The sequence below is a fragment of the Leuresthes tenuis genome, unplaced genomic scaffold, assembly GCF_036924035.1.
Source record: "Leuresthes tenuis unplaced genomic scaffold, fLeuTen1.0.hap1 SCAF_17, whole genome shotgun sequence".
NCBI lineage: Eukaryota > Metazoa > Chordata > Actinopteri > Atheriniformes > Atherinopsidae > Leuresthes > Leuresthes tenuis.
In genome coordinates, this window is record NW_027325371.1 from 1,908,314 (window position 1) to 1,929,931 (window position 21,618).

Consider the following 21,618-nt stretch of genomic DNA (forward strand, 5'->3'; position numbering starts at 1 on the left):
ACCAGATAAAAGAACCATTGAGATCAAGACCTGTTTAACAAGGGTGACCTGGCCAAGAAAGGCAGCAGCACACGTCATGGTGGACAAGACGGATGGACAACAATTACATCCACAAACATTAAAGATATAAACCTGTTTTTTAATCCAATGCCTCAAACACATCATTAAAGCTTTTAGGGCAGCAGTAGCAGTGCTGTGCTGCTTCCTAAAATCTGACTGAAAGGGCTTTAGATTGTTGTTTGATTCTAAAAACTCCTTCAGTTGGTCACAGACCAGTTTTTCAAATACTTTCACCAGAGAGCATCATTTTGAGATCGGCCTGTAATTATTCACCGTTGAGCTTTCGCCTCCTTTTAGCAGCAGAAGAACAAATGTGGAGTTCCAAACTTTGGGAAGTTTGTTTGTGCTGAGGCTTAGATTAAAGATACAAGCTAAAGGCTCAGCAATTAAGTCAGCAGCCAGCTTCAGGAAAAATGGGTCCAAACTATCAGGACCAGCTGATCCTTTGGAGTCCAACTTTTTTAGCTCAGAATGGACCTCAGAAACAGACTCAGGTTCAAAATGAAAAGAACAGTCAACAGGGGACAGTTTACAGCAGCAGGCTCATTATTTAAAGAGAGTTTTTAAAGTTACTGTTAAAGGAGTCAAACAAGTGCCCTGCTGTGATGAAACATTCAGTAAAATAGTTTAACAGCACATTTATCAGCCAAGTTCACAGAATTTGTGACCAAAGTTCACCAGAAGCACCAGAAGCAGATCTCACCACATTCCAACATTTCTTGGGATCATTTAGATTTTTGGTGGTTTCAGATGAATAAAATTCAGATTTATTCTTCTTAATTAAGGAGGAACACTTGTTGCAGAGGACGAAAATGATCCAATCAGCCTCTAAATTTGGGTTTTCGTGCCTTGGTCCAGGCAGGATCTCTTTCTTTAAGGAGGTTCCCAGTTTCAGTGGAAAATCAGGGATTATTTCACCCTTTTATCCTAAATTTATGCAAGGGAGCATGTTTATTGATAAGCTTCAAGAGTTCATCATGAAAGAATTTCCAGGCCAGCTCAACATCATCAAGGAGGGAGATTCTTTTCGACTCAAAATTAGACAGATGGTGCTAGAAAGCCTGCTCATGAGAATGTTTCAAATCTCTTTTGAGGAGAATTTGTGGTTTAGTTTTGGGGAGTTTGGCACTTCTGACCACTGCAATGGCACAATGGTCACTCAGATCGTTCCAGAAACACCAGCATCAGGATACTTGTGGGGGGGCATTTGTTATTATTAGATCAAGGAGCGATGATCTAGAAGGACATTTAATGTCAGGCCGAGTTGGGCTGTCTGTTAACTGGCTGAGATTCAGTGAGTCACAGATGGATTTCAGGCTGTCTGAGGCTGATGACGACCAATCAAGGTTCAGATCCCCACTAAGACGAGCTCACCAGAGTTTAACCCTGCAGCAAAGTTATTTAAAGAGCTTCGAGCCTCACTGCAGGCTGAGGGAGTCCTATAACAGCCCATGACTGGAAGGGACTGTCTCTGTGGAAATTCAGCTTTCAATGCCAGAGATTCAACCTGTTTGCTAATAGATACAGAGGAGAGGAGAGTCGCATGAGGCTTGTTTTTTAGAGAAATGGCTACACCTCCACCTTTCCTGGGCCGATCACAGCGGAAAACATTGTAACTGTTGATGGAAACATCCTGATCTGAGACTGATTTACTCAACCAAGTTTCAGACAACAGGAGAATATCAGGTTCAGTGGTCTGTACCCAGATTTGAACTGTATCAGTTTCAGGAAGCAGGCTCCGGACATTTAGCTGTAAGATACCAAGGCCTGATCTGGCTCTGAGATCATCAGGGGTACTAATATTCTTCAGGGAGGGGCCTGGGTTAGACTGAACTCTGGCAGATAGTAAAAGAAGAAGAAAGATAAAATATTTTAGTTTTTGGTGTCTGCTGTTTACTTGTTAAAAGGAGAGAAAATAACTGAGTTATTTCTCAGATAATTTCAGTTTGTAGATAACACAGATTCACAGCAAACAGTTACATCAGATCAGTTCACATAAAGAGGAAAGAAACACGCTGCAAGAATGTGGCAACACTTTATAATATAGAATTAGGATAAATGTCATCATTATTTATTAATTGAGCCATCTTTAATGTGAATTATTAATAATTACATAACTTAACTCTTTTCCTCAGACTGAGTGGCTGTAACCTCTCAGAGAGAAGCTGTGCAGCTCTGTCCTCAGCTCTCAGCTCTCAGTCCTTCAGTCTGACAGAACTGGACCTGAGTAACAACAACCTGCAGGATTCAGGGGTGAAGCAGCTGTCTGTTGGACTGCAGAGTCCAAACTGTAACCTGGAAGCTCTCAGGTCAGGATTCATTCAGCTGTTCAACTGCTGATCATTTTAATTCTGCTTTACAGTCATGGATGAACAGCTGACCTGTTCAGGATGGTCTGCTGTTGGTGTCTTTTCTCTCAGTATCTGCCATTTGTGTTGTTTTCTGCAGCCTGTCAGGCTGTCTGATCACAGAGGAAGGCTGTGCTTCTCTGATCTCAGCTCTGACCTCCAACCCCTCCCATCTGAGAGAGCTGGACCTGAGCTACAACCATCCAGGAGACTCAGGAGTGAAGCAGCTATCAGCTGGACTGGAGGATCCACAGTGGAGGCTGGACACTCTCAGGTATGGAGAGGTCTGCTGCAGCATCACGCAATGTCTGATGGAGGAGGAAGAGCTGGAAACATGTTCTCTGTCCTTCACTCAGCCCTGTCTTTTTGCTTCATGCTGGTTCTGAGTTTTATATGAACCTACATGTAGGAGCATTTTTCCTTTGTTCACTCAAGCAGATCTTTACACAGAACATTTAACAGCTTTATGTTGGTCTGCAGCTCAAAAACATCACAGTTTCTACATAAAGGGTGAAAAACTGTGGAATGACTGTTTTCCTGACTTTTCCCTCTTCCAGAGATACAGCTTACATCTCACTATGTGATGATGTTCATGTTAAACGTCAGTCAGCTGACTCCCAGGTCAGAGTTCAGACCAACCTGACATGTTGTCCACAGTCCGTTCACTTTGTTAGTTCGTTCTCACTCACCAGTGATCACAGTTAGGAGTTAAAAACACACAGTCAGGGTTTTAAATTAGAAATGGTCACAGATCACACATTTGACCTCTCAGTCCAGCTGCATCAGGTGATCCGTGCAGTTTCACCACTTAATGACGTCCACATTTCTGGCCCTGATGGGCCTCTGCTGACTGGCTGCTGATGAACTGGTGCTGCTGCTGTTGACCTGCTCACATTGGCATCGGTTCAGCATCAAATTCATCCTGTTTTAAACTCACTGTCATACTCTGAATGGACGTAAATGTGATTTTCAGATTCAGAGAAGCCTTCCTCGTCATTGTCTTCCCAATCTTCTTTCTCTTTGGGCTTTGACTGAGCTGTTCCAGAACCCTGTGTTTCTGTTTCCTTTGGAGAAGTTTCTTGGTGGATTTACTGGAATGTTTTCTCTCATTGTCATGTAGCATGGTCCACCTCTGCTTCAGCTGCAGTTTCTGGACAGATGATCTCACATTTTCCTCAAACAGCCTCTGAAATGGTGAAGAATTCATGTTGGATTCTGTGATGGAGAGTTGACCGGGCCCTGCCTCAGACCCAAACCATTACATTTACAGCTTCAGGCTTCACTGTTGGTTTAAAGTTCTTCTGCTCAAATATTGCCTTTAGTTTACACCAAACAAGTTCCCTGTTACAGTGTCCAAATAATTCAGTTTTAGATCCATCCAAAATGATCCAAAGTCCAGGGACCAGATGCATAAATCCATTCATCCATTTTCTATAAATGCTTAGTTCAGTTCATGGTGGCAGGAACTGGAGCCTATCCCAGCAGCCACAGGGCGAGAGGCAGGTCCACCCTGGGTGGGTCTAGAGTCCATCTCACACACAAACACACAAACCGCTCATACAGATGTTCCTGCATTAAATAAAGAGAATCTGCACACTTCACACATTCCTCAGACCGTGCGTACAGATGTTTTCAGTGTAATTTAAGTCTGATCCGAAGTGGAGATTAAACTTCTGAAACATCCCATACTGTCCTCATACTTTCATAACTTATTTCCATAACTTCAGACACAGTCGGCTCCTTTTCCTTTCACCGGCTCATGAGCTGGTTAGAAGTGATGAGGAGCAGCGAGGGAGGAGCAAACCTCTGTCAGGAGGAGGAGGAAATGTCTGCCAGCATTAGCCGGTGTCCCCTTAAAACAGCGTGGATCTGTCAGAATGATGGAGGTTTATCAGGTCATTTCTGAGATAAATGGGCCACAAAGAAAACATACATACCAGCAATCATCTGCTGGTTAATGCACAGCCTGTAAGGAAACATATTCAGCAGATTCAGAGACTTTACTCATCCAGTTAAAGGGATATTTCTGTGTTTTTCAAGTGGGGCTGTGTGAAGGAGTCATGAGCAGTCAGCATCTTCCTCGGTGTAGAACAATGTGTGTGTGAGAGCCATGTAATGTCCATGTGTGCATGCTGAAAGAGACGGTGCTGCTCTGACCCCCCTCCTCCTTTCAGGGTGGAGCCTGCTGGAGAACGATGGCTGACACCAGGTCTGAGGAAGTGTAAGTGTGTTCTTCATCTGATTCATGACATCCAGCCATCTTCACACTGTCACATCACTCACTGATCAAAGTGAACAGATGATAGATCAATAACTGCAGCTGGATTGTGTTTGTTCTCTCCATCAGATTCCTGTCGACTCACCATCGACACAAACACAGTGAACAGAGAACTGAAACTGTCTGACAACAACAGGAAGGTGACACGTGTGAAGAAGGTTCAGTCATATCCTGATCATCCACACAGATTTGATTTCTGGCCTCAGCTGCTGTGTAGAAATGTTCTGACTGGTCGCTGTTACTGGGAGGTCGAGTGGAGAGGAACAGTTTATATATCAGTGAGTTACAGAAGAATCAGCAGGAGAGGAGACAGAGACTGTTTGTTTGGATACAACGATCAGTCCTGGAGTCTGTTCTGCTGTTCTGATCATCGCTCTGGTTACTCTGTCTGGCACAATAACACAAAAACATCCATCTCCTCCTCTGTCTCTAACAGAGCAGCAGTGTATGTGGACCGTCCTGCTGGCACTCTGTCCTTCTACAGAGTCTCCTCTGACACACTGATCCACCTCCACACCTTCAACACCACATTCACTGAAGAACCTCTGCATCCTGGGTTTGGGTTCTGGTTTCCTGGTTCCTCAGTGTCTCTGTGTTGAGCATAAAGAGTTTCCTCCTGTCAGAGAATCTCTGTTGAACAGATAGTTCAGTCTGTACATGTCTGTCTCTTTCACTCAGAAACACCTTTTCAGATTCATGGATTCAGTCAGTTTCTGGTTGAAACTCTTCTAAATGATTCCTTGGAAACTTCTTCCTCTTCCAGTCCTTTAAAGATGGAAGCTGCCATTCTTCCAGGATGTTGTTTTTCTGTGTTTCCAGTCAAAGCTTCACACTGAATATCAGTATGTTGTGTTTCTCTGCAGCTCACTGCAGCTGAGACCATTCAGTTGCTGTCAGCTGCAGTTAGTTTGCTGCACATGTGACAAACTGTGACATCAGAGAGGAATCACTGAGCTGCAGTCAGCCCAGATGAATTTCCAACCTGCTGACAGATCTTCTCTGGTTCTGCTCCAATGAGCAGAAGGTTGGTGAGCAGCCAGGGTTCATCCTGATAATGTGCAATTATAGACTGAATTATTGAGTTCTGATCGCAGAGTTTTGATATTTTACATCATTTTACATCATTATTTTAACATTCAGTCTCACAATGTTTGACTTTGTGTTTGAAATGTCTAATTTTTAAAATCTTCAACAAATGTTTTCAAAAATAATTTTGATATTTTCTCTTTTACATTAAATTTGTATTTAGTATCTGAACATTTAGACTTTTTAATGATTTTAGACTTTTTGATAAAACGTTTAATTATTTAGCTAAAAACTTTACTTCATCGATGAAAATGTATCATTTTTACAAATAGCAGCTTTTTAGTTTGAAAGATACGAAAAAAGCCAGAACAATTTTTATTTTATAAAGATTTTATTTCCACATTTTTCTGTTCTGCATTCTTCATATGCGTGTTCCTTTAAAATGTATGTAGGATGATGTAAGCATGACATTAATATGCATCTCTATTAATGTCCTCACTGCTTTAACACCTGTCATTTGTTCCAGTTACTGGAAACTTAACTGCTCTATGCTACAAAATAGTGAAACTAAAAAAGGATCAGGGATATGATCTCATTTTACTGGTCCAAAGCAAACAATGAAAACTCTTTTGGGACTAATTGGGAACTCCTTAAATATGAGTTGGGAACATTTTTAGGAAAGTGTGGAGCTCAAGCTGTCAAAGCGAGAAAAGCAGAAGAGTTGAAGCCTGTGTGGAGCAGAACTAACTTATCCAGCAAAAACCCGACTCCTCAACAGAGGAAGAAACAGAAGAACTCCTTCTCCTGCAAATCAAACTCCATGACTTATATTTCCAGAAAGCAAAGGGTGCCTTTATCAGGTCTCGCTCCAAATGGTGAGAAGAAGGAGAACAAAACACTCATTACTTCTTTAATCTTTAATGCCGCCAACAATAATATTAGTAGGTTCAGTATTAACGGAGCTGTTACTGAAGATCATCGTAAAATAGCAGATTTTTGTTCTCATTGTTCTAAAGACCTGTACAGTTCCAAATGTTGTCAATCGGCAGCTGATAGTTTTTAAATTCCCTGTGGGTTAAGACAACAGGTGAAGCAGATAAAGTATCCTGTGACAGGCCTTTATCTGCTGTAGAAGTGCAGCAAGCCATCAATCAGCTCAGAAACAATAAATCTCCAGGGTCTGATGGACTAACAGCTGAATTTTAGAAATCTTTCATTGCTGAACTGACTCCCTTTTTACAGAAAGTCTTTATAGAATATAGAAATAACCAATGCCCCCCCCCCAACACATTTACTCTCACTCTTAATTCCCAAAGCGAAAAAGGAAAATCTACTTTTAGACAATAGGCGAGCGACCTGCTACTAAAGAACGATTCCAACATATTAGCTCACTTATTAGCAACAAGATTCAGATCAGAGCTGGACTCTGTTACCATGGAAACACAGTCAGGCTTTATGAAGAAGAGGCATGTTGCAGATAATGTGAGGCTCGTCCGAGACATGTTGGATTATCCAGAAATGGTGGAGGATGATGGGTTCATTGTGTTTCTGGATTCCTACAAAGCCTTTGATACAGTCCAACATCCGTTCATTTTACAATCCCTTAAGAAATTTGGCTTTGGCAACTATTTTTTCTCAGCTGTCAAAAGTCTACATCACAGAAGTAACAGCTCAGTTAAACTAATGGGTGGAATGTCTCCTGGATTTAATGTCTCCAGAGGCATTAGACATCGGTGCCCTGCTTCACCTGTTCTTACTTGCAGCTCAGCTCAGAACATCAGAGGGATGTTCTGTTTGGGCTCTTTGACTTCAACGAAAATAAAGAAAAATTCAACAAAACATTTATTATTAACCTCATCATACTGATGGCGAAATTTCACATTCATAAATGTAAATTTACTCAGAGAAAACCTTCTTTTGTTGCCTTTCATGGTGAGCTCAGGCAGTTTATTTTCTCCATTAAATTTTCTAACAACCATAAAGATAATATCTGAAAACAATTTCTTTAACAGTTCTTGGTGGGATGGCTCGGGAGTCTGCTGTATCTGTACAATGTTTTGTGTGCTGTGCTTTTTGCACATTTACGTAGAATAATATAAGTAATAATAATAATAAAGTTTCTTTAAAATAATCCCAAGCGGCGCAGGAGAGTGACGTCAGTGACCGCTCTTCTTCTGCGTTTGTCGAGCCAACGTAGGGCGCTATGATTCATTTCAAAGAGCTGAGAACACCCGCACAGAGAACTAAACAATCGTACTGTAGCCCAAACTATTTCCCACCAAAATCCGTCTCATTCTTTTCTTTATCTTTTAACAATGTTTTAATGCGCGCGTGTCCTGACGCGAGTCCACGAATACTGTGAAGAAGCGGTGTCCAATAACACGCTGGAAGAAGTTTCCAGCCAAGAATGCGCTGAATGAATGCGGCTGTTCTCATCGTGGTGACGGGCTGACAAATCTACATGGTTGGAACTTTTAATGTTGGAGGGTTGAGATTCCCATCATGCTGTGTGAATGTCACAAGTTACAATATTTCTGTAGAAGTCACAGAGAGTTAAAAACATGTAAAAATCCGCTCTGCCACATCCTGTGGGCTGGTTCAAACTGTCACAACTTGGAGGGTATAGTTCAGAAAGCTGAGAATTATCTCCAGATTTCAGCCACATCTCATTTAAAAATATAAAATCAGGCTGAATATAAATGATAAAACCATCTGAAATCAAAGTGCTGTTGGAAAGAGCTTTTTTACATTAAAAAGAGTGAATTTAACCGAGAAAATAAAGAAGCTGAAGAACCTTTAATCAGTTCATATCAGTCAGTTATCTCTCTGCTGACTCTCTCATTATCAGACTGATGAACATTAGAGCCAGAATCCTGCAGTAAGAGGAGTAATGTTGGTGAGAACATCAGTATTACTGTATGTGAGGAGTTGTAGTTACTGACCGTGACCACTGGAGGGCAGTGATGATCGTAGTTTCTCTGTTACAGTCCACATGATGACAATGACGGCAGCAAGCAGCAGGGGAGTCACAATGCAACAGTTAAAGTAGTTTATACAAAACATTATGTTAGAATAAATAATGACAGAACAGCTGAAAATATATATTAAAAATATAGAACTTTATCTACAGAGTGTCCCAAGATTTAAAAGTTGTATAAATATGGCAGTGCAATAAAACTACTTATTAACAGTGGCGTCATTAGGCTGAAGCCCCCCTAAAATATTATTTTTTAAATAAAATTAATTATAATCATATTTTTTGAATAAAAAAATGCCGACATATTCAATATAAAATGGCCAGAATATGAGATTGAATAATATAACTTGTCATTATTCCCTTGAATATGATGATAAATCTGTCAGTTTCCCCTCACTTCATAGCGTAAGGTAGAGAGAGCCCCTTCAGGGCCTCGTTATCCAGCCCATTCCACCTGTTCATATGGAGAACTCCCACATCACTGAACATCCTGTCCACGTTTCCCTGTGACTTTGCTTGCAGTCGGTACCCGCAGCGCTGTACCTTTGAAGCACTCAGAGCCCAACAGAACAGCATCAGGAGAAGAACGGATGGATGAAGAATGGATAGAAGCAAGTTCTTCCAAAAAGTCCTTCTTCATCACTGCTGGTAGTAACAGTTAGTTAGCTCCATCCCCAGCTAACAGCAGAAAGTCTCATGGAGTCAGTAAACCAAATGCTCTGTGTTTGACAAATAAAAACCTGGCTTGCATCCTGTAGACAATCTGTGCACGTCTTTGGTGTTTTTTGCTCAGTAGTTATATCTCAGCTCTGAAAGAGACTTCAGACCTGGCAGAAGCTTTGATCTGTGAACAAGCAGTGTGTGACACTGTGATTTAGTCACGTCAGGCATCATGGAGTGGAGCCAAGGCCGTAACTACCATTGAGGCCTCAGAGGTCGTGTCCTCGGTATTCTTTATTCTTTATCCTTTTTAGGAGTTGTGACTCATGACCTCAGTATTTATTCTGCTTACGGCCCTGAGTGGAGCCACACAGTTTTTTGACCTCACTCTTTTTATTTGTATTTCTCATTTTTGTGGATGGTCATGCTGGACTGTTGCATCTTGCTTTATTTTATAAGTAAATGAAGGAAACTAAGGAGAGGATCCTGTGGAGTTTTTCCTCTGAGTGTGAGGTGGATAACGAGGCTGAGAGCGTCCAGCTCATGGCTTCATTATTTAGGAACCTACACCAGAGATAACACAGGAATAAAGGCGACCTATGACCTCTGTTCAGTTTCTCTGACTGTGGGATTTAGCCACACCCATTCCTGAAGTCTCCATGATGGGCTCAGTTTTATGGAGTCACTCTGAGCTGCTCAGATAGATGAATTATTGACTCCTCAGGCTATCAAAGGTGGCTGCTGTGGGATGTGTTCTCTGCTGGTTATGGCCTGTAAAGTCTATCTGCCTGCAGAGGCCAGCAGCTGTGCTTCTGAATGTTTGTCTTTGTTGGTTTTATCCACCCTTTAAGAACATATTAAAAACCAAATCCAAGTGAAACACTTTTTCTGGATAAATCACTTGTTTCTGTGTTATTTCAACATGAATCTCCTCTGGGAGGGGAGGCGGGTGTCCTGATCGACTCCTGCCCTCCTGAACATTTACTGTCTGAGCTTCGGCCCTCAGAGGGCCCAGATTTTCATTATTTCTGCTCTTTATCCACCGTCTGAACCACCAAACATCTGAAAACCAAACAGAAAATTACAGGAAAGTGTTGTTTCCTTTAGCTTTTGTGAATCATTCCTAAACACCTTCCCCACATGACTGATCACATGATCAATCAGCTGTTTGAGGCAATAAACATGAGCAGCACTGATATAAAAGAAGAATCCCAGCAGTTTAAAGGATTCCTGCAGATCTCTCTCCATGTTTCTCTGCTTTTTCTTGTGTTTTCTTCCTTCAGGTTTAGTTTCCAGTGAGCCACCGATACTCTGTTTATTTGGACAGCAGCCTTTAGCGCCCCCTGCTGGCCGCAGCACACACTACTTTATTCAGCCCAAACCAGCTGATGGAAACACAATTAGATCACAGGGGGTCAAGGAAGAGCTGAACCGCATCAGCAGCTTCAGGCTTTCTCAGCTCATCCTGCAGGCATCACTGTGGAGACACTTCTGAGTCTTTGAAGGGAACATTTCAGAATAAAAGAGCAGGAAAGTCTTTCTCTACAGTCAGCAGCATAAGAGCATAAATTCTGTCCACACCACACTACATTTGGGCTGTTTGAGGCAACAGCATGAAATATTCAGAAAGACAGAAGTGAAACACTCAAAGCTTGTTGTGGCTGAAGTGTTGATGATGAAGCTCTGAGGCTCACTGTGCTGCTGTTTAATGTTTAAATCCTGCTTCTGCTGGGAGAAACAGAGAAATACACCTTTAGTTTGAAGCTTTGACGCAGGACAAAAGCAGCAGTCAAACACACCTAAAACTCTGGGGAAATGTTCCACCCAGTTTGCTAAAAACACCTTTGTCTTAGACTTAAAATCCATCTTTTTTTATTCTACTGAGATCAAAACTGGTCATCAGCAGGAAAATCAGAGCAAAATATCGACTGAGATTAAAGCCTGACTCAAAGCCAACCCTGGATCCAGTTCAGCCCATCCTCTGCTCCCTGACTGCCAGGATGAGTGGTCTGTTCACCCAGAGTTCATTTCACTGTTGATCCTGAGCTGGTGAACATCAGTCACACCTGAACACACCTGTTCTGATGCAGAGACAGCCCTACAGGAAGCAGAGACATGTTCATGAGGGGAAGTTAGAGGCTGAATCTCAGAGAGAACTGCAGAACAAAGTTCAGAGTTTGATGTTCAGGAGCTTGGAGGCGTGTTTTAACATGAACTCCACTGGTCAGACAGCTTCTATCTGTCCCGCCTCCATCACAGGTGGACTCTGCTCTGACTGGTTCCAGGAAGCAGCTCACCTGTGTCTCAGTCTGTCGAGTGGAGAGTCTTCTTCTTCTGCAGCTCTGAACAATCTGTGAGTTTCCTGTTTGTTTCTGCTCTGTAATGTTGGAGAACATGTTCGCTTCTTATTTCAGAACAAACTTTGATCACTTTGTGTTTGAAGACAAATCTACATGATGATCAGGTTATTGATGAACTGGAATCAATCAGCATGATGATCAGCTGATGTTTCTGTTTGTTTCCTTCTCAAAGAAACTGCTTCATGTTTTGTTGCTTCTAACTAATCAGCCCTGAGTGATGTCGTTGAAGTGCTGAAGAGACACTCATCTGTATCTTTCCAACTTTAAAGTCAGAAAGAGCAGCTTCCTGTCTGACCTTTCCAAATAAAATTAGCTTAAATGACCTTCCGTTCTGAAGCTGTGATGCAGTGTATGTATGAGGAAGTTCAGTGTTCATTGTGGTTCAGTCTTTTCACTTCCTGCATTGTGCTGCAGGATCCAGTTGGACCAATCAGAACCTGCAGTGTGGGATTCTGTTGCTCTTTCAGTCAGACTGAAATCATTCTTTAACATCATCCTTCAGTTTCTGTTGTTGATATTTATTCATTACATTCAGAGTACAGATGCTGCTGTTTTTCAGCTGTCAGCAGGAAAAGAAACTCTGAAGTGTCTAAAAGTCAGTTTATAGGAGATGTTAAAAATCAGGGGCTGCATTCATAAAAACTCTGTAAAGAGCTGCTCCTGCTGATGAAAATCTAACCAGATTCTTAGACTGGTTGAGAATGAAAGAGTAGATCCTACTAAAGATAAAAGTTATTCAGCAACATGTTAACCCTTAAAAGGAAGGAGGATTTGAGTTGATGTGCAGATGAATGATCTGTGTTTCCTCTGCAGATGAAGGTAGAAAGTGTGTGTGAGCTGATGTGAATCCAGCAGCATGGATCAGTGTGAGGACACTAAAACCACTCTGTGTGGGGAACATGAGAGCCAGAGCAAAGCTCAGAGGTGAGACCACCATCTCTAACTGTCCATGACTCTTCTCCATGTCAGAGCTCAGCGCTCACATCACCAAACCACCTTTATTCACAGGAACCAAGCTGGATCTGCAGCTGAATCTGGACCTGAACTCAGCTGTGTGTCCTTTAAGAGAAACAGGTCCCAGGATGAGTTTATTGATTTCCAACATGATGTTCCATCAGACAAACAGTGAGTAGCTGTCAGTATTCAGTGGAGGCTGCATCATGGTTCAGATGAATTATTTCAGACTTGGATCAGTTCTTGATGTCTCTGATGAGATTAATCAGCTGCATCATGTGTGTAATGTGATGTTTGCTTAATGCAATACATGGTGAAGTGTCGCGTACATCAGATGAATGATTGTGTGAACAACAGACATACAGTTGGTTCAGTTTATTGGTAGAGACAAATCTGCTCTTTCAAAATATTGGTTCTGGACATGTCCATACCGCCCATACGCAAACCTACGCCCATGTCATCTCTTTGGTAATAACATTGACTGAAAGAGGAGAGATTCAGCTATGTTTTAAGGGTGTAATTTCTTTGTGTAAGTTAAACTATAAGAAAGTTAGAGGAATTTGTTTGAATATTTAGTTGAATATCAGAACAAGCTGAAAATGATCAGTGCCTCACTCTGCTGGCTCCCCATTCATAAAAACAAGAAGGAGCAACAATGTTCATGTTTTTGAAGCTGTGATATTTCAAAATTGGCTTAATATTTGAAAAAGCTGAACCATTTGGTAATAGCTGAATGTCTTGTGACCCGTTTAAAGTTTGAATGGTGTCTCTAACTGGAAGTATGCAGAAGTATGGGTTGAAAAGAGGATGAAGGGTTTGAAGCGTTTCCAACTCATTTAAAAGACGGGAAAATTCATATAAAAGTTTAATATTTTGAAAAGTATAAAAGCTAGAAATACCAAAAGTCACAGCAGCCATCTCCTGTACCTGCTGAACGTTTTGAGACCAAATTTGTTGAAATCAGTGAAAGTATACAGGAGTAGTTAAGTGACAGAAGAACTGGGAATATGGAGAAAAAAAACAGGAACACTGTAGTGAGAATGCTTAATCAGCATTCTCACAACTAACCAACACACCGTCACATGGTTCATGCAGCCCTGAACAGTGCTGTAAAAGCAGAGAGGCGACACTCCCTCAGACTTCTACAGAAAGAAAGTAATGCAGAAGTCATGTGGATCATGGAGCTGCACATAGTTCCAAACCGCAGCAGTTCCACCATTGAACGCTGTTTATTTTTGGTGTTTCTAAAGTATTTTCTCTGGTAAGTTGATGAAATTACAAGATTCTTTGGCATTGGGAGGTATTAGCTGACTGCTCTTTAACTAATTAAGTCAACAGCGTTATTTCATGTAGCCAGTTTTAGTTAATTAATTATTGTTATTATTAAATATCTGTAGGTCTTTTTACACCAATCTGAGTCTGTCGAGTGGAGAGTCTTCTTCTTTCAGAATAAAATGAGCTGAATGTCAGTGATGAAGCTGTGATGCAGCATATATTTAACTTGTTTAGTCTGATGATGAGGAGGATGTTCAGAGTTCATTGTGCTTCAGTCAGACTTTACATTCAGACTAAAATAATTCTTTAACATCATCCTTTAGTTTCTGCTGTTGACCTGTTTCCTGTTTTCAAATGTTTCATTTGATCTAATTTCAGCTCCTTTTTCTCAGTATTTAGACTTTTGATCAGCTTTATTAAAGCCTCACACAGCTAAGATGTAACATCTGTCTCTGTTTGTATTTGCTGTTAAAAAGTCCTCTGAAAACTAAACTAAAGAATCCTTCATCATGGTCATCGGGATCATGAGGTGTGTGCTGGGCTGTAGCTCCATGCCTCCACCTAGTGGACAGGTAGTGGAAGTACAGCAGCTGATGGCAGCTTCCTCTGCCTCAACGCTCCTGTCTGACTGCATTCAGAGACACTGATATGAAACAGAGAATCAGAGCCAATCAGTGGAGGAGCAGCTGATCTTTTTACAGCTCAGATGATGGAAAAGAGGATTTGAGTTGATGTGCAGATGAATGATCTGTGTTTCCTCTGCAGATGAAGGTAGAAAGTGTGTGTGAGCTGATGTGAATCCAGCAGCATGGATCAGTGTGAGGACACTAAAACCACTCTGTGTGGGGAACATGAGAGCCAGAGCAAAGCTCAGAGGTGAGACCACCATCTCTAACTGTCCATGACTCTTCTCCATGTCAGAGCTCAGCGCTCACATCACCAAACCACCTTTATTCACAGGAACCAAGCTGGATCTGCAGCTGAATCTGGACCTGAACCCAGCTGTGTGTCCTTTAAGAGCAACAGGTCCAAGGATGGGTTCATTGATTTCCAACATGATGTTCCATCAGACAAACAGTGAGTATCTGTCAGTATTCAGTGGAGGCTGCATCATGGTTCAGATGAATTATTTCAGACTTGGATCAGTTCTTGATGTCTCTGATGAGATTAATCAGCTGCATCATGTGTGTAATGTGATGTTTACTTTAGTCTTTCTGCTATTTATTAAAACAAAGTGAAGTTTTCTGTTGATTTATTCAAAATAAATAATTTTCTGTCACATTTTTACTTTTTAATCCAAACTGAATTTTACTGAACATGTAAATTTAAATTAAACAAGTGTTTTTTTTCCTATCAGCAGCTTTCAGAGACCTAAACCCAGCTGTGTGTCCATGAGGAGCGACAGGTCAAAGGGTCGTCTTATTGACTTTAAATCAGACCAACGTTCACGGTCTCAGAGGTGAGCTGAGTGTAAATGGTGTAACACTGTAAAATGTTCCAGAGTCAGTCTGAACAGTTCTTATTCCAACTTGTGTTTTATGTGAGCTCTTATTCACATCATTTCATGTTCACATGTGAAACTGTCAGAGTGGAAAGAATGGATGTTAAAACAGGTCTCTTTCAGTGAGGAAAATATTAAGAATGATATTTATTATAGAGGAGCTGTTTCTAAAAGAAATGTTCTGAACAATGTCAGCTGCTTTACAAACAGTCTCACATGAACAGAGTCACATGGATCAATAATATGAAGCTGAACCTCAGTATATAGGAACTAACTAACCCTCAAACTGCTTCATCTGACACCAGCTTCCTCCCACTGTTAGAGACACACTGAGCTCTTATCTTCTGGAACACAGATGCTGCTGATGTGCAGCTTCAGAGTTAATCAGCTGCTTTATGGCTGCGTTCACTGTTCACATCCACACATCCCTTCATGGACCTTTACCTTGTGTTTGTCTCTGTGTGGACAGACACAATGTGAGCTCATTCTTCATCATTCCTCCACAGAGTGGACCAGCAGAGCTCAGAGGTTCCCAGTGGTCAGTCTGCCCAGCAGCATCAGACACAGCTGGACTCCATATTTATGGTCTGTACATGTACAACAGCTACTTTTCCATCTATTGTGTTCACAGTCATCTCCAGGCTGCACTTTGTAGACCAGCGGATTGTCAGTGTGTCCAACATGGATCTGATGTTTGGCTCCATGATTTCAGCCTGATTGGCTCATTCATATAGTATTCTGTTCCAGCTGCTGGAGGACAACATGCTCACTTTTGTGAAGGAGGAGCTGAAGAAGATCCAGAAGGTTCTGAGTCCAGATTACCCAGAATGCTTAGAGAGTCAGAGGGAGGGTGAGGATGAAGAGCAGAGGTGGAGCAGAGAGGCATTAGTGAAGATCACAGTTCACTTCCTGAGGAGAATGAAGCAGGAGGAGCTGGCTGAGCGTCTGCAGAGCAGTAAGAGGATTTCTCTAAAGATTTAACCTGCTGGATAAATGACACATTTACTGATGTCTCAGCTCACAGAACAACACATGTTCAAATACTCATTCTTTACAGGGTGGAAATGTCTGTTTACTGATGTTATTTCTTGTCTTCATTCAGAACTTCTTGCTGCAGTTTGTGGACATAAAGTTAAATCTGCTCTGAAGAAGAAGTTCCAGCGTGTGTTTGAGGGGATTCATAAAGCAGGAAACCCAACCCTTCTGAATCAGATCTACACAGAGCTCTACATCACAGAGGGAGGGACCGGAGAGGTCAATGATGAACATGAGGTCAGACAGATTGAAGCAGCATCCAGGAAAGCAGGCAGAGCAGAAACATCCATCAGACAAGAAGACATCTTTAAACTCCCACCTGGAAGAGATGAACCAATCAGAGCAGTGATGACAAAGGGAGTGGCTGGCATTGGGAAAACAGTCTTAACACAGAAGTTCACTCTGGACTGGGCTGAAGGCAAAGCCAACCAGGACATCCACTTCATGTTTCCATTCACTTTCAGAGAGCTGAATGTGCTGAAAGAGAAAAAGTTCAGCTTGGTGGAACTTGTTCATCACTTCTTTACTGAAACCAAAGCAGCAGGAATCTGCAGCTTTGAACAGTTCCAGGTTGTGTTCATCTTTGACGGTCTGGATGAGTGTCGACTTCCTCTGGACTTCCACAGCAAGGAGCCCCTGACTGATGCTACAGAGTCCACCTCAGTGGATGTGCTGCTGACAAACCTCATCAGGGGGAACCTGCTTCCCTCGGCTCGCCTCTGGATAACCACACGGCCTGCAGCAGCCAATCAGATCCCTCCTGGCTGTGTTGGCATGGTGACAGAGGTCAGAGGGTTCACTGACCCACAGAAGGAGGAGTACTTCAGGAAGAGATTCAGAGATAAGAAGCAGGCCAGCAGCATCATCTCCCACATCCAGACATCACGAAGCCTCCACATCATGTGCCACATCCCAGTCTTCTGCTGGATCACTGCTACAGTTCTGGAGGATGTGTTGGAAACCAGAGAGGGAGGAGAGCTGCCCAAGACCCTGACTGAGATGTACATCCACTTCCTGGTGGTTCAGGCCAAAGTGAAGAAGGTCAAGTATGATGGAGGAGCTGAGACAGATCCACACTGGAGTCCAGAGAGCAGGAAGATGATTGAGTCTCTGGGAAAACTGGCTTTTGAGCAGCTGCAGAAAGGAAACCTGATCTTCTATGAATCAGACCTGACAGAGTGTGGCATCGATATCTCAGCAGCCTCGGTGTACTCAGGAGTGTTCACACAGATCTTTAAAGAGGAGAGAGGGCTGTACCAGGAGAAGGTGTTCTGCTTCATCCATCTGAGTGTTCAGGAGTTTCTGGCTGCTCTTCATGTCCATCTGACCTTCATCAAGTCTGGAGTTAATCTGATGGAAGAACAACAAACAACTTCTGTGTGGTCAAAAATATTTAACAAACCTAATCTAAAATATCTCCATCAGAGTTCTGTGAACAAGGCCTTAAAGAGTCCAAATGGACACCTGGACCTGTTCCTCCGCTTCCTCCTGGGTCTTTCCCTGCAGACCAATCAGAGGCTCCTACGAGGCCTGCTGACACAGACAGGAAGTAGCTCACAGACAGGAAGTAGCTCACAGACCAATCAGGAAACAGTTGATTACATCAAGGAGAAGATCAGTGAGGATCTGTCTGCAGAGAGAAGCATCAATCTGTTCCACTGTCTGAATGAACTGAATGATCGTTCTCTGGTGGAGGAGATCCAACAGGCCCTGAGTTCAGGAAGTCTCTCCACAGATGAACTGTCTCCTGCTCAGTGGTCAGCTCTGGCCTTCATCTTACTGTCATCAGGAAAACATCTGGATGTGTTTGACCTGAAGAAATACTCTGCTTCAGAGGAGGCTCTTCTGAGGCTGCTGCCAGTGGTCAAAGCCTCCAACAAAGCTGTGTAAGTACAGAGATAAATATGTTTTAAATACTCTGTTTACTTGTTAAAAGGAGAGAAAATAACTGAGTTATTTCTCAGATAATTTCAGTTTGTAGATAACACAGATTCACAGCAAACAGATACATCAGATCAGTTCACATAAAGAGGAAAGAAACACACTGCAAGAATGTGGCAACACTTTATAATATAGAATTAGGATAAATGTCATCATTATTTATTAACTTAACCATCTTTAATGTGAATAATTAATAATTACATAACTTAACTCTTTTCCTGTTATTCTGCCTCAGACTGAGTGGCTGTAACCTCTCAGAGAGAAGCTGTGCAGCTCTGTCCTCAGCTCTCAGCTCCCAGTCCTCCAGTCTGACAGAACTGGACCTGAGTAACAACAACCTGCAGGATTCAGGGGTGAAGCAGCTGTCTGTTGGACTGCAGAGTCCAAACTGTTACCTGGAAGCTCTCAGGTCAGGATTCATTCAGCTGTTCAACTGCTGATCATTTTAATTCTGCTTTACAGTCATGGATGAACAGCTGATCTGTTCAGGATGGTGTCTGCTGTTGGTGTCTTTTCTCTCAGTATCTGCCATTTGTGTTGTTTTCTGCAGCCTGTCAGGCTGTCTGGTCACAGAGGAAGGCTGTGCTTCTCTGATCTCAGCTCTGACCTCCAACCCCTCCCATCTGAGAGAGCTGGACCTGAGCTACAACCATCCAGGAGACTCAGGAGTGAAGCGGCTATCAGCTGGACTGGAGGATCCACAGTGGAGGCTGGACACTCTCAGGTATGGAGAGGTCTGCTGCAGCATCACACAATGTCTGATGGAGGAGGAAGAGCTGGAAACATGTTCTCTGTCCTTCACTCAGCCCTGTCTTTTTGCTTCATGCTGGTTCTGAGTTTTATATGAACCTACATGTAGGAGCCTTTTTCCTTTGTTCACTCAAGCAGATCTTTACACAGAACATTTAACAGCTTTATGTTGGTCTGCAGCTCAAAAACATCACAGTTTCTACATAAAGGGTGAAAAACTGTGGAATGACTGTTTTCCTGACTTTTCCCTCTTCCAGAGATGCAGCTTACATCTCACTATGTGATGATGTTCATGTTAAACGTCAGTCAGCTGACTCCCAGGTCAGAGTTCAGACCAACCTGACATGTTGTCCACAGTCCGTTCACTTTGTTAGTTCGTTCTCACTCACCAATGATCACAGTTAGGAGTTAAAAACACACAGTCAGGGTTTAAATTAGAAATGGTTACAGATCACACATTTGACCTCTCAGTCCAGCTGCATCAGGTGATCCGTGCAGTTTCACCACTTAATGACGTCCACATTTCTGGCCCTGATGGGCCTCTGCTGACTGGCTGCTGATGAACTGGTGCTGCTGCTGTTGACCTGCTCACTTTGGCATCGGTTCAGCATCAAATTCATCCTGTTTTAAACTCACTGTCATACTCTGAATGGACATAAATGTGATTTTCAGATTCAGAGAAACCTTCCTGGTCATTGTCTTCCCAATCTTCTTTTTCTTTGGGCTTTGACTGAGCTGTTCCAGAACCCTGTGTTTCTGATTCCTTTGGAGAAGTTTCTTGGTGGATTTACTGGAATGTTTTCTCTCATTGTAATGCAGCATGGTCCACCTCTGCTTCAGCTGCAGTTTCTGGACAGATGGTCTCACATTTTCCTCAAAGAGCCTCTGAAATGGTGAAGAATTCATGTTGGATTCTGTGATGGAGAGTTGACCGGGCCCTGCCTCAGACCCAAACATTACATTTACAGCTTCAGGCTTCACTGTTGGTTTAAAGTTCTTCTGCTCAAATATTGCCTTTAGTTTACACCAAACAAGTTCCCTGTTACAGTATCCAAATAATTCAGTTTTAGATCCATCCAAAATTATCCAAAGTCCAGGGACCAGATGCATAAATCCATTCATCCATTTTCTCTACCTGTTTAGTTCAGTTCATGGTGGCAGGAACTGGAGCCTATCCCAGCAGCCACAGGGTGAGAGGCAGGTCCACCCTGGGTGGGTCTAGAGTCCATCTCACACACAAACACACAAACCGCTCATACAGATGTTCCTGCATTAAATAAAGAGAATCTGCACACTTCACACATTCCTCAGACCGTGCGTACAGATGTTTTCAGTGTAATTTAAGTCTGATCCGAAGTGGAGATGAAACTTCTGAAACATCCCATACTGTCCTCATACTTTCATAACTTATTTCCATAACTTCAGACACAGTCGGCTCCTTTTCCTTTCACCGGCTCATGAGCTGGTTAGAAGTGATGAGGAGCAGCGAGGGAGGAGCAAACCTCTGTCAGGAGGAGGAGGAAATGTCTGCCAGCATTAGCCGGTGTCCCCTTAAAACAGCGTGGATCTGAGAATGATGGAGGTTTATCAGGTCATTTCTGAGATAAATGGGCCACAAAGAAAACATACATACCAGCAATCATCTGCTGGTTAATGCACAGCCTGTAAGGAAACATATTCAGCAGATTCAGAGACTTTATTCATCCAGTTAAAGGGATATTTCTGTGTTTTCCAAGTGGGGCTGTGTGAAGGACTCATGAGCAGTCAGCATCTTCCTCGGTGTAGAACAATGTGTGTGTGAGAGCCATGTAATGTCCATGTGTGCATGCTGAAAGAGACGGTGCTGCTCTGACCCCCCTCCTCCTTTCAGGGTGGAGCCTGCTGGAGAACGATGGCTGACACCAGGTCTGAGGAAGTGTAAGTGTGTTCTTCATCTGATTCATGACATCCAGCCATCTTCACACTGTCACATCACTCACTGATCAAAGTGAACAGATGATAGATCAATAACTGGATAGCTGGATTGTGTTTGTTCTCTCCATCAGATTCCTGTCGACTCACCATCGACACAAACACAGTGAACAGGAAACTGAAACTGTCTGACAACAACAGGAAGGTGACACGTGTGGAGGAGGTTCAGTCATATCCTGATCATCCAGACAGATTTTATGGCTGGTCTCAGCTGCTGTGTAGAAATGTTCTGACTGGTCGCTGTTACTGGGAGGTCGAGTGGAGAGGAACAGTTTATATATCAGTGAGTTACAGAAGAATCAGCAGGAGAGGCAGTGACTGTTTGTTTGGATGGAATGATCAGTCCTGGAGTCTGTTCTGCTCTGATGATCGCTCTGATAGTTACTCTGTCTGGCACAATGACAGAGAAACACGCATCTCCTCCTCCTCCGTCTCTAACAGAGCAGCAGTGTATGTGGACCGTCCTGCTGGCACTCTGTCCT

General features: G+C 42.6%; 1 protein-coding gene and 1 long non-coding RNA gene across 2 annotated transcripts; both read left to right on the top strand.

Moving 5' to 3' along the window:
* Positions 1-2,263: 2,263 nt before the first annotated feature.
* LOC140272669 (uncharacterized) lies at positions 2,264-21,498 on the top strand. The gene is made up of 4 exons (XR_011907968.1): positions 2,264-2,369; positions 18,966-19,139; positions 21,036-21,082; positions 21,211-21,498. It is a non-coding gene; the product is annotated as an uncharacterized lncRNA (long non-coding RNA).
* Positions 14,606-18,855, top strand: LOC140273082 (NLR family CARD domain-containing protein 3-like). The gene is made up of 6 exons (XM_072368607.1): positions 14,606-14,814; positions 14,899-15,015; positions 15,946-16,024; positions 16,187-16,394; positions 16,542-18,360; positions 18,651-18,855. Exons 1-6 carry the CDS (start codon positions 14,747-14,749, stop codon positions 18,853-18,855), a joined length of 2,496 nt encoding a protein of 831 aa, XP_072224708.1. The 5' UTR covers positions 14,606-14,746.
* Positions 21,499-21,618: the final 120 nt, after the last annotated feature.